A 12508-nucleotide genomic window follows, 5' to 3' on the forward strand; every position below is an offset into this window, starting at 1 on the left:
ACTTCTTCAATTCTTCCTCAGAGCCAGCTGGAACAGGAAAAAGTTCCCAGACTCATTTGTATGTCCGATAATGGTAGAAATCAAGGAGGATCTTCGTTGGTGGAGTTCCAGGAAGAGGCTATCAGAAGGGAAATCTCTTCTACCTCTGGACCCCAGCCTAGAGTTCTTTTCAGACGTGTCGAACCGAGGTTGGGGAACTCTTTTGGGCTTAAAAGAAGTGTCAGGTACCTGGTCTCAAGAACAGCAAAACTGGCACATCAATGTAAAGGAGTTACAGGCGATATTTCTGGGCCTACAGTGCTTCACTTCAGAAGTTCGCAGGAAGAAAGTAGTATCGCATTCAGAAGCATGATAGCACTGGCGTACATCAAGAAACAGGGGGGAACTCACTCTTTCTCTCTGTACGAAGCAGCAAGGGGTCTTCTTCACTGGTTACACCAGAACAATACACAAGTGACAACACAGTTTATCAAGGGCGACTCAGCATTCTGGTGGACAAATTGAGCCATCAGAAACAGATCCTTCCCATGGAATGGACATTAGACCCATTGGTTTGTCTGGATTTGTGGAAGCTCTGGGGGAAGCCCATGATAGATTTGTTTGCATCCCCCAGGAATCACCAACTTCTTCTCTTGCTCACCAGTACCAGATCCCTTAGCATGGGCGACCGATGCAATGTTGCAGGACTGGTCGGGCAAAGATCTGTATGCCTTTCTCCCATTCAGTTTAGTGAGACAAGTCATCAACAAATTCTGGTCTCACCAAAACCTGTCCATGATTTTGATAGCCCCCTTCTGGCCAGCAAAGGAGTGGTTACCAGATCTGCTGTAACTTCTTGTGGACTCCCCGAGACTGCTGCCACAGAAGCAACAACTTCTCAGGCAACCTCACTTACGATGGTTCCACCAAAACCTGTCTTCTCTGGCCCTAACAGGTTTCAAACTGTTAGGTGACTGCTCCGAAAGAAGGGCTTTTCAAGAGTGGCTGCAGACACCATTGCGAAGTGCAGAAGACAGTCATCAGATAATGTGTACCAGGCTAAGTGTTCATCTTCAGGTCTTGGTGCAGACGAAATAACGTGTCCTTTTCTAATACCTCTGTAACAGAAATAGCGGACTTTCTTCTGTTTCTACACTCCACTAAAGGACTTTCCACCTCTACCTTTAAAGGTTACAGAGCAATGCTTAGCTCGGTTTTCCACCATAAAAGGATGGACTTATCATTTAACCAGGATTTGTCCGACCTTATTAAGTCCTTTGATACCGCAAAGCTTAAGGAAAAACCTTTGCTGTCCTGGAATCTAGACGTTGTACTTAAGTGGTTGGCCAGTTCATGTTTTGAGCCCATGTAGTCCATCTCTCTAAGGGATCTTACCAGAAAAACTTTTTCTGGTCGCCTTGCCACTGCCAAAAGATCCAGTGAAATCCATGCTTTGGAAAAAAATATTGGATTTTCTCAGGGGAATGCAGCTTGCTCCTTTTCCTTAGACTTTTTAGCCAAGAACGAATTGCCATCGAATCCATGGCCTCGTTCTTTTACAGTCAAGAGCTTGTCTGAGATAGTAGGCCCATCTGAAGAAGAAAGAGCTCTCTGTCCAGTAAGGCCCTTAAGTTTTATCTTCACAGAACGAAGACTATTCTTGGTACATCAAGAAACCTTTGGTGTTCTGTGAAATATCCCTCTCGACTTTGTCTAAGAATGCCCTGGCATTCTTTCTCAGGAACTTGATTTCAGAAGCACACTCCATGGTGAGCGAAGGCTCTCTCTCCTCTTGCAAGGTAAAAGCCCATGAGATAAGAGCGGTCGCTACCTCTTTGGCGTTTAAGGGCAGTTTATCCCTCATGTCGATTGTAAAATCGACGTTTTGGAAGTGCAAGTCGGTGTTTGCATCTCATTACTTAAGGGATATTGAAACTACTTACGATCAATGCAGTACCTTGGGTCCATTTTACGTGGCTGGCATGGTGTTGGGGGAGGAGACGTAGAAAGCAATGTCCTTTCTTTAATCTCTTCACCTTGCTTAGGGTGTTCAGTTTTTTGGGGAGCCTGGGAGTACTACATACTTGGAGTACCCTCCGGTCTCCTAGTTTTAATGGTTGGGTATTGGTGTTTTTGATTAGTATTTTGGTGGTTATGGTAACTAGATTTGCTCTGGTTATTTTGTATGGTATTGTGCCCTGGGCAGGGGCATCTTGTTTTTCATTGTTAGCCCTCAGAAATTAGTCAGTCACTACAAAGCACCCACTGTAATAGTAGGCCCTCAAGGCTTTACCACCTCACCTCTGCTGGATAAGATGAGCGCCAACCAGAGGCAGTATCTACCTGTAGCAGCTCTCTTATCAGGTAAGGTTCAACAACATTGATTCAGTATTAGCAAATTTCTATTCTCAGCTCATTACTATTAAAAATGTTTTGGGGTAGATATGTCCAAACTTCCCACCTCCATTCAGTGTGGGAATCAGTTATGTAATTACTGGGTAAGTTACCTATATGAAAATGACATTTTTATAATAAAATAAAGTTTTATATACTTACCCAGTAATTACATGATTGGAGCCTGCCTGCCTCCCCTCACTTGGACATAAACAAATTGAAGCTCTTTGCTATATTGTACCTCTTCCACCTGAAAGTGGATGGGGCACATCACCATAACCAAAACAATCTAGCGTGACCTGCAGTTTCAAAATTTTAAGCTGCCGGTTAAAAGAAACTAATAGTATGTAATTACTGGGTAAGTATACTGTATATAAAACTTTATTAGTGTCCAGTTCATACATTGAGGGCTTATTTAGACAGGTCCTCTCACATCTCATCTGGGCCTCTCTTTATCAGGGGAGGGGTGGTTAATATCTCTATGTCTGCTATTAGACAACAAATCCTTTACTTTATCAAGCAGGCTAATCCTGACTCAGTCCCAAGAGTTCATGATATTAGAGCTGTGGCCACCTCCATTAACTACTTCCATTACATGAATTTCACGGATCTTACCAAATACACTGGTTGAAGTCACCCTTGGTTTTCAAACGTCACTATTTGAAATCCTTAGAAGCTCTTAAATTCTCAGCAGTCGCGCAGGGAACGTTGTCCCTCCCTCTGGTACCCTTTCTGATTCCTAGTCAATTCTTCCTCCACTGCCTCAGTTATCCCCTTACAGTCATTTCAGTCAGGCGTGCCTTGACTTTCTCACCTGACCTTGTTATCTGTATATTTGTCTAATTGACACATTTATGTTATAATGTTTTCAATTTTGTATAATTATTTTGTTTAAGTATATTTTTTATATTGTCATGTTAATTTTAAGCTCCCATCAGTTACATTTGTACATTATTTGTTATTATTGCTAACAATTAAAATTTTTTGGTGGACCTTTGGTCTTCTGTTCCCCTTACATTTTGTTATCTCTTGCAGTTTAAGAATGATATTTATTTCTCTGTTAATTTTTCACCGGCTGACATGGGACCCGATCCAGAAAAGGGATTTTGACAAAGGAAAAATCTATTTCTGGAGAGGGGACCGTGTCACCCGGTGACCCACCTCTGTCATGTGTCGATCCCCCCAGTAAACACATCATTCTGGTGGGGTGTTGCTTTCATGGAATGCGGCTAGCGGTGATTTGTGTACTGTCCGCGAGTGGTGCATGGGTTTGTAACGGCACCTCTCTCTGGGACTTTTGACTTTGGGATCTCTATAGGATAAGGTTCCGTGTTTTTATAGTTCACCCTTTTCCATACACGACTCCATCTAATGGAGCTCGCTCTGGGGTAGTAACTCCAGCATTTCATTTAGCTTTCTCTGGTATCTAGCAACGGAATTACCTAGAAATAAGTGCTGAATGGACTTTTTCACCGGGTGACACGGTCCCCTCTCCAGAAATAGATTTTTCCTTTGTCAAAATCCCTTTTTCATCTACAACCAGTATCAATCAACGCTTTCAACAACACTCCACCACATTCAACCGGTACACACAATGATCCATATGTTCCCCAAAACAAACATTCCCACTCACAAACCCCTCTCTCACATGCGATACAGTGCCCCCCCCCCCGTCTTTTTACACGTTTCACATTCCCCCATTTCATTTTGTTGCAGATTTTTGTGGAACACATTCACTTGTGCGTGGAGGAAATTTCACTAATTTGTTGATTTCTCTTTGGGCCATATCTCTAAAATTATCACTAATTTGCCTTTTTTTTTTCCATAGAACAACACTATTTATTCACTAATTACTGTATTATTTTCATTAAAATATACAGTATGTATACAGAGAGAGAGAGAGAGAGAGAGAGAGAGAGAGAGAGAACTGTAGTTTTTACATCGAAGTCTAAACACAGTATAAATGGATTCTGTAAGTGAAATAGCGTTTCATTGATATTTTGCTTTTTTTTTTTTATTAAAGAATATGTATACAGTAAACCCCCTGTTTTCGCATTCTCACGATTTGCAGACCCACACATTCGCAGATTTCTGTGTGGGATGTATCTACCCATTATTTGCGGAAAATTCTCCCATTCGTGGTATTTTTCACCGAGAAACATTCACTAATTACTGTATGTTCGTATCATTTTCATGACTAAATGCACTTTTTGTGGTAAAACTATTAAAATACTCAGGTATAAGCATTTTTAGAGGGTTTTTCTTGTGTTTAAATTATCAAAATAGGCAGTTCTAAGTGTTTTGGGAGGGGTTTTAAGCATTCGCGAATTTTAGCTATTCGTGTGGGGGTGCGGTATGCATCCCCCCCCGAAATACGGTGGGGTTTACTGTACTGTTTGAGAGAGGGAGAGAGAGACTTTGGTTTTTACATCGAAGTCTAAGCACAGTATAAATGTATTCTGTAAGTAAAATAACGCTTCATTGATATTTTGCTGATTTTTCATTAATGTACAGTATATGTATACTGTTTGAGAGAGAGAGAACCTTAGTGTGTATACATCAAAGCACAGCACAGTACTAACTTGCTGGGGACGAGAATTCAAAGGCACTTATACTATAGCTGGGATGAGAATGTTGAGAGTTGCCTATGTATGAAATTCGAATTTTAAATATTTTTACGGTGATTGGATATGAAACATCAACAGTGATAAAATATTATCTTGTGTACTATTATATGTGTAATAATATATAGTCAACTAAACTTGTACAGTAATGAAAGATGGTACAATAAATCAGACAAAGCAAAAAATATGGCAATACTACCGCCATGATCAGTTGTGAACTTGCTGGATTTGTTTATTTTCATGTTTTTTTTATGTTTATGGTACAGTAATTGATATTTTAATTAAAGAATATGTACAGTATATATATGCTCTATACAATAGTACTATCCTACAACACGGGAAAATATCAGTATACATAAAATGTGTGCCCAGTGCATTACAGTATGCTCAGAACAATGTGCAAAGTTACATTGGTCGAAGAAAACATGCGTGTCTAAATGATAGGTGATACTTAAGAGTAACAGTTGTAGGCTGTTACCTAATTTTGCTACATGACTTTGAAGTGATATTTGTTAGGGTGTCCTGGGATGATAGTTTGAGGTATATTTTTGTTTGAACAGTCAAGTTTGGCAATGAACTGTTAAAATAAGCCATTATAAGCATTTTATGGATGCATATAGCCTACTTAAGAATAACAGTAGTAGGAGAGTACTGTAATGTAAGGTTACTTTGCATGTTTTGGGAGGTATTTTTGTGTGAAGTGGTATTGTTTTAGTATGATAATTTAAGGTATATTTTTGTTTGAACTATCAAGTTAAGCAGTAAAATGTTAAAATAGGCAGTTATAAGCTTTTTAGTTTAAGGGGTACAAGGTATTTGGCAGTCATAAGCCAGTTATAAGCATTTTTAGAGGGGATTTTTGCAATTTCTGTGGATTTTCCACTTCCAGGGTAGGTTCTGGAACCTATCCCCATGTAAAAATGGGGAGCACTGTGCATCTATCCCTTCCATACCAGAGGGCTCACCACAGTAAACCCCCTTCATACTTAGGTTCCCTGGGGTTGGGGTTTGCTACGGCAGAGTTCTCTCATGTGACCCTCCATTCCACATCCTTCACACTTGCTCTAAGGGTTTTTGCATGTCTTGGCAAAATGTCTACTCATTCCAGTTTCCACAACGACTTCCACTTACTCCTACTCTCCTTCCAATCTGGCAGTCTCTCACTTGATGCCCTACCTTTCCACAGCCACAGCAGAAACAGTCGCTAGTGGCCCATCTGCAGTTCGCTTTCATGTGCCCAGTCCTTCTTCACCTGTACCACTCCTTATCACTACTGCCCATTCCCATCGGATTTCCCCTCACATTCACATTTGCCCTACTCACTCTCCCACTCCTAAACTACTTCCGGCTTCTGCTCCAGCCCCGTTTCCTATTGTTCCCCACATTTACTTGCCCATTCCTTCTTCCTCTTCCCACCCGGTCTTTTTTACACTCCTCCAAGTCTCACATCACACCTATCTCCTCACTCACCAACATGTCATTATACGTTCTTCCGCTTACCACATCAGACCCAGCGTACGTCTCCTTCGTTCCTCCATTGTCCACTCTCAAGTCTTCCAGGATTTCCAGAACATAATCCCAATTCAAACTCTTCCCAGACCACCGCTTTCTATCTTTTTTCTCCTCGTTCAGAATCACTCTAATTTCTCTGGGATTGTGGCCAAGAATTTTCTCATGAGATGTTTATTCTCCTCAATTCTTTCATTTCCAAACTTCCCCCAAGCCAAAGCTTCCAACCTGTGTGTATACAAGGCCACTTCTTCTCCGGCTTTCATCTTTGCCTCTTCAGACTTATCGTCCTGCCTATACATGACACTTCCCTTCATTCTGTTAGCCTGCTTAATCACTTGAGCCTTCAAGGACTCGTACCGTGGATCACCTTCACTCATACTTTCATAGTACAACTTCAGTCGCCCTTCCAAAAACTCTCCCAACCGCTTCACCCACACACTATCATTCTCCCCATACTTCTGCTCACAATACTTTTCAAACTTGTCAATGAACTCATATACATTTCTCCCTTTTTTTATGTTAAACTTTTCAGTCCGGGGAACTTCCCTCAGGAATACCATTTTGGGCCCCCTTAACTTCTCCCTTACTGTCTTCACTGCTGTTACTACCACTTTCACTCTTCACATCACTCTCAATTTCTGAGTCTAAGCTATCCCTGCAAATCCAGAAACTCAACTCCTCTTTCTTCACACCTTTTCCCTTTCATGTTTTCTTTTTCTTTCCCCTGTATTTTCTTACTTTTCTCTTCGTCATCACTTTCATTCACCACATTCATCCCGTCCTCATCCATGGCTGGTACTTCCTTACTCTTTCTTGATACCTCCTTCCCTTAGGGATTTTCTCCTTCGAACCTTTTGCCTCAGCATCTTCATTTCCTTTCACAGCATCTGGCCCACACTTAGCCACTTTTTCACTTTCTTAGCTATCTCAAAGATTTTCTCGTTCATCACCCTCACTTCTGCAACCAACTTATCTTCTCTTTCCTGCAGGCTTATCACAATGTCCGTCAGCCTTTTCCACCTCTGCTCCCGACTTAGCTCCCCTTCACCAAACCCAATACCTGCCAAACCTGCTCCCTCCATTCTCTCCAACTGTTTAACCCCACTCTTACTTTACCAGCAAAGCTGCATGTTGGGCACCAAAATATTATGTACAAGCTTAACTTACACTGCTGGAGATGGGTGATAAGGAACAGATTTAGAGGTTAAGAAAACTTGTATTTCTCATCCTAATTTATTAACCTTAATACTACAACGACCATCAAAAGAATCTTAACCTAATTTACTAGTCTTAATACTAATCCTGTGTTGGTTTTCAAAGAATCATTCAAAGAATCATTCAAAGCCTTGATGTCAAATAAATCAGGAGAGCCAGTGTTATATTTTTACTTTCATAGTTTTCACTGTCAGCATCAACTTCTTCAATAACCTTTTCACTTCCTTGATTCACCTCAAACTTCTAAGTCTTACTCTTTTTCTGTCTCCCTCTTTGAGGTGAATTCTCCATTTCCTTAAGGGTTTTGCATTCCCTGGAATAGTTTACTGTTTCTTCTGTCTAAGCATTACACTTCCTTGAAGAAAGCTAAATCCAGGTATAAAAGCTTAATGAATCACAGCTGAGCCTCCGGAAAATCATTTTGAATATCTCCACTAGCGCCTTATTGCGACCACTTATAGTCTTATCTGCTTATTACCTCTCGTCCTCTTACTCCGTCAGTGCTTTCTGATAACAACGGCTAAGGAAGTGACGTTCCTTAGATATAATCAGCTGGTTTTGGCCTCTCCAGCTATTTGACTAATTTGTTAGTTGCTAATGGAAATCTCCTATTACAGGTGAAGGGGAGCTCAACCATCCATCACTCAACTGCAACAAAAAAGAAAAGACAACAAACATGAACACTCAAATACATCATGCATTCTCAAACAAAAACATACATACAAAACAAACATAATAAAAAAAATAAATTTGTCAAACAAAACAAACATTGGAAAGTAAATACAAATTTCATCATACAAACCCACTTTCCAAATGCCACTACACCACCTCCCTTCCTCACCTTTTTGCTGGTACAGATCATTCAGAGAATGACAAGTTTCACCAGGGATGTTCAGGGATTTGCATGGGTACTCAGACAGATGAAATATTTCTGTTGACTCTCCATTTTGTATGTGAAAAAATTGTTTTTGAAAAATTGAAACTGCAATATTTATATGGGAATAGAGTCAACAAACTATAGAGTGATTAACCAGCAGTCTAAAAAACAAAATTGATTCTAAGAATGTGGAAGTGGAAGTTATGCACAACTTTCCTAGCATTCAGAGACTCAGTGATTTATATGTGGCTGTCAGCATTTAATATTTTACATCATGTAACTCTGTTATCATCTTTTAATAAGTTTGTTTTATGAAATTAGATTAGTCTGGTAGAGTCGTAGTTTGTTAAATTAATGAATAACCACGCCTTTATTTTTTGTAATTTGTTTGGAGAAAGTCATATGTAACTTGCAAGTTTTGTTTCCTCTAGGTTTACTACTGCCTGCAGTACTCACAATTATGTAATAGAGCCTGTGAGAGTACTTTTTGTCTCCAACCTATACAGTCTTATACAGTACTTTGTTTTTTGCAGTGGACAACAAAAAATTAAAGGTTGGTGATCTTGTTTGGGTCAAATATCGGAAAGATTGGTGGCCTTCATACATCAAGAATGTTTATCCCCGTGACAAGAAATTCTCTATTGTATTTGTTGCCTGTGATCAAAATTCAGGAATTAGAGTGTTTTCCAGAAATGTCAAGAAATTGCACATATGGGACGTTCCTTCTTATGTGGTAAGAATAGATAAGGATATATTAAAACATTATTATAAGTAGCTGTAGGACCGATTAAAAGTGTCTATACAGATTATGAAACTCTTATTTTACGTATGCTGTTCTGAGTTCAAAGTAAGTTATCAACTGATAAAGTAAGTCTCTAGACTTCATGTTAGTCAAGTATCCTCCAGTAGATGCACCCCTTTACTCACTAAGTGAATAATTTCATTGCTATCACCTCTGCCATATAATACAGATATGGTACAATAAAGGTTGATGATCCTTCACATCTTCAGTTTTGAATTTTTCTCCACAGGGGCTCTAGTTTACTGGCCTCTAAATTGAAGTAAAATTCACGAATTTTCTCCAGTGGAACTGTCAGGTATTAAGAGCTAAATGTGAGAACTAAGGCTGCTCATATCAGTAGTGTCTCCTGTATGTATAGCTTTGCAGAAGACTATGACTAGTAATAATAACTGTTGTGAGCCCATGAGAGTATTCAGCCTATCATTCCCCTTATAACAAATACAGTATAGGAAGCCATGGGGGCATAGTTTTATATATTCATAATGACCCCACAAAATCCTGTTAATATCCAGTCTGCACTGCAAGTGATAGCTGTGCAGATCCATTTGCAAAGAACATATACAGTATGCCCTTTCTATCTACCACTTAGCGAAGTCTCCCCCAGTGATGAATTTAAATCCCTTATCAACAGCTACCATGTCCCTATGTTATTCTGGGAGATATGAGTAGTAGAAACCTTCTGTGGGGTGATATCATTACCAATCAAAGAGGAAATAGCAAGTTTTCCATCATAGTAAGTGAAAATGTGGGAATACTAAATACTGAGGAGTCTCCACATTTTCATGTTCAGACAGGCACATATGTAGTGATGACTGCCTTATTGACTTGAATTGGAGAGTGATAAATAATAGATTTACCAGTGACCATTTTCCAATAGTAATGAATGTACAGTATCTTCAAATCCTCCATCTTCAAGGTTACCCAAAAGGAACTTTGGTAAAGCTGATTGGGGAACATTCCAGGAACACAGCTCAATAGATGACTCTCCCTTTGTAGATGATGCTCTTGACTTTTTGAGTAGTTATATTTTTGGTAGGTCTTCAATCATTACCTAGGACTTCAGGCATATGTATTTGCTGACCAGTTCCGTGATGGACTCGTAAATGTCATGAAACTTATAGAACTATGAGGTCAGCTTTCACCAGATATAGCAGAAGAAAATGTGAGTAGTAATTCCTCAGTTATCCAGATCGCCATTATCTGGAACTCGACATTTTTCGACACACCCAGACCAGGGACCAAGACCCCAAGGGTATATGAAATATATGAATTTCAGAATAATTGAAAAAACTGCTCTCTGATGGTTGGCAATGCTGCATGGCATTAGGAAAATGTTGGTAACACCTTTTACATTCATAAACAGACTGTGAAAGGGTTTTAGGGGGTGGGGGAGGCATGGAGAAGTTTCCAAGGTGGCAGGATGGGTCAGAACTTTGGGTACCATGGGAGAGCAGGGACAGTGAGGCTGTGTAGAGGAACTCATTCAAAGAAGGGGTTGTTCTGGAAGGTGGTTGGAGCTGAGGAGCTGTTTGCTTGGCTGGAGGAGGTTGGGAATGTGGTGTTGGATGGCTGAAGAGGGCTAGGTAGACATCTGACTTGCTAGAGCTTGTTTTGTTTCATGTTTTTACAGATATGATTTTTCCCTATTTTATTAAAGAATATGTGAACTACTCTACAGTAGCTTGTAATGAAATACATAACAGAAAAAGAAGAGATACAATATATAAATATAATGGAGTTATAAACCAAGTCTAATGAATGAATAAGGACATACAGACAATAAGCGATAAAGAGATACCCTGAATGGATTCCCAGTTGTCGGGACCACCTGAAGTTCAATAGTAAATCAGTGTTGCGTGTTTTATATGGAAAAGAAGGTATCTTCAGCGTCTTAGTGAAAAATCCCAGATGTGAAAGTGAACAGAGATGGTGTGATACACGAAACTATGAATGATTCCCTTATGCGAGACCACGGACCTGGCCCATATCAATTATGGTTGAGTATCTCCTAGAAAAAGGGGATGTGCGTACAGTGGTTTAATGAAGAACCCCAGATGCTAATGAAGGATACCTCAATGTTTACAACATGAAGACCAAGGTGAATTTGTCATCTTAACACTAGACAAGACTGATGATAGTCTCACACCTCCAGTGACCTTTTTAAGTCCCTAGATTAATTCGAGGGGAGAAGGTAAGGACTTAGGCTCCTCCTCCAAGGGTCAGGCTTATCTGCTTGGCCAGTCAGTACCAACAGTGCCAGACCTCTAAGGATGTCCTGTGGAAAGCCCTTGGCCAGTGCCCAACAAGAATACCCAGAGACACACCTTCAAGGGTTGGAATTGAACCAAGAGGAAGTGTTTTCAAAAGGGAGCAATCCCAGTTATCAACAGGGATTTTATAGAACACACCTCCAAAGTCGAAATGGAATAACTAGGAGGAGGTGCTAAAAACAAGGGTCAGCAAATATAAGCAGAAACACAGGAGCAGAGGAACAGAGAGAAGGCACAAGAAAGAAGAGGGGAAAGTGAGTGGTCTGTGCAGGTGACACTGTGAGCCTCAAGCGTTTGTGAACTTAGATAAAATTTTGTGAGTGCCCAGAGACTAATAGAGATAAATCTTAAGTCTAGGTTTCAGATTTATCCTGGAACTGAAAGCTGCATTTCTGGCACTGTAGGAGTTTCAGGACCAAGTGATGGGGCACTCCGTGGTGTTGATGAGCGACAACGCTATGGTGGTGGCATGCATCAATAAACAAAGGGGACTTCACGCCTGGAGACTATCCAGTGTCTCCTGCGAGCAAGCATACTATTTCGATGTACAGCGAATGAGATGTCTGCATACCTTCGGAAATCCTCAGCAGCTGTACCAGGGGAAATGGGCTGTCTTCTGTAGTTGATGTTGTCAACAGGGTGTCTCTCCAGTCAGAACTAGCTCTTCGTTGGGTGAGTCGGTAGAGCTGCGGACTGGCACTCGCTGGGCCGGAGTTCGATTCCCCGGCCGGCTGATGAAGAGTTAGAGGAATTTATTTCTGGTGATAGAAATTAATTTCTCGCTATAATGTGGTTTGGATTCCACAATAAACTTTAGGTCCTGTTGCTAAGTAAC

General features: G+C 40.4%; 1 protein-coding gene across 3 annotated transcripts in view; it reads left to right on the forward strand.

The window, feature by feature from the left end:
• Positions 1–12508, forward strand: part of LOC136856667 (serine-rich adhesin for platelets-like) — a 138358-nt gene that overhangs the window by 94426 nt on the left and 31424 nt on the right. For all 3 annotated transcript variants that reach the window (XM_067134727.1, XM_067134725.1, XM_067134726.1), the window contains one exon: positions 9135–9334. In XM_067134727.1, coding sequence (XP_066990828.1) covers positions 9135–9334 — 200 coding nt within the window. The remainder of the gene's footprint in view (positions 1–9134; positions 9335–12508) is intronic.

Source organism: Macrobrachium rosenbergii, chromosome 36 (assembly GCF_040412425.1).
Source record: "Macrobrachium rosenbergii isolate ZJJX-2024 chromosome 36, ASM4041242v1, whole genome shotgun sequence".
Lineage (NCBI taxonomy): Eukaryota > Metazoa > Arthropoda > Malacostraca > Decapoda > Palaemonidae > Macrobrachium > Macrobrachium rosenbergii.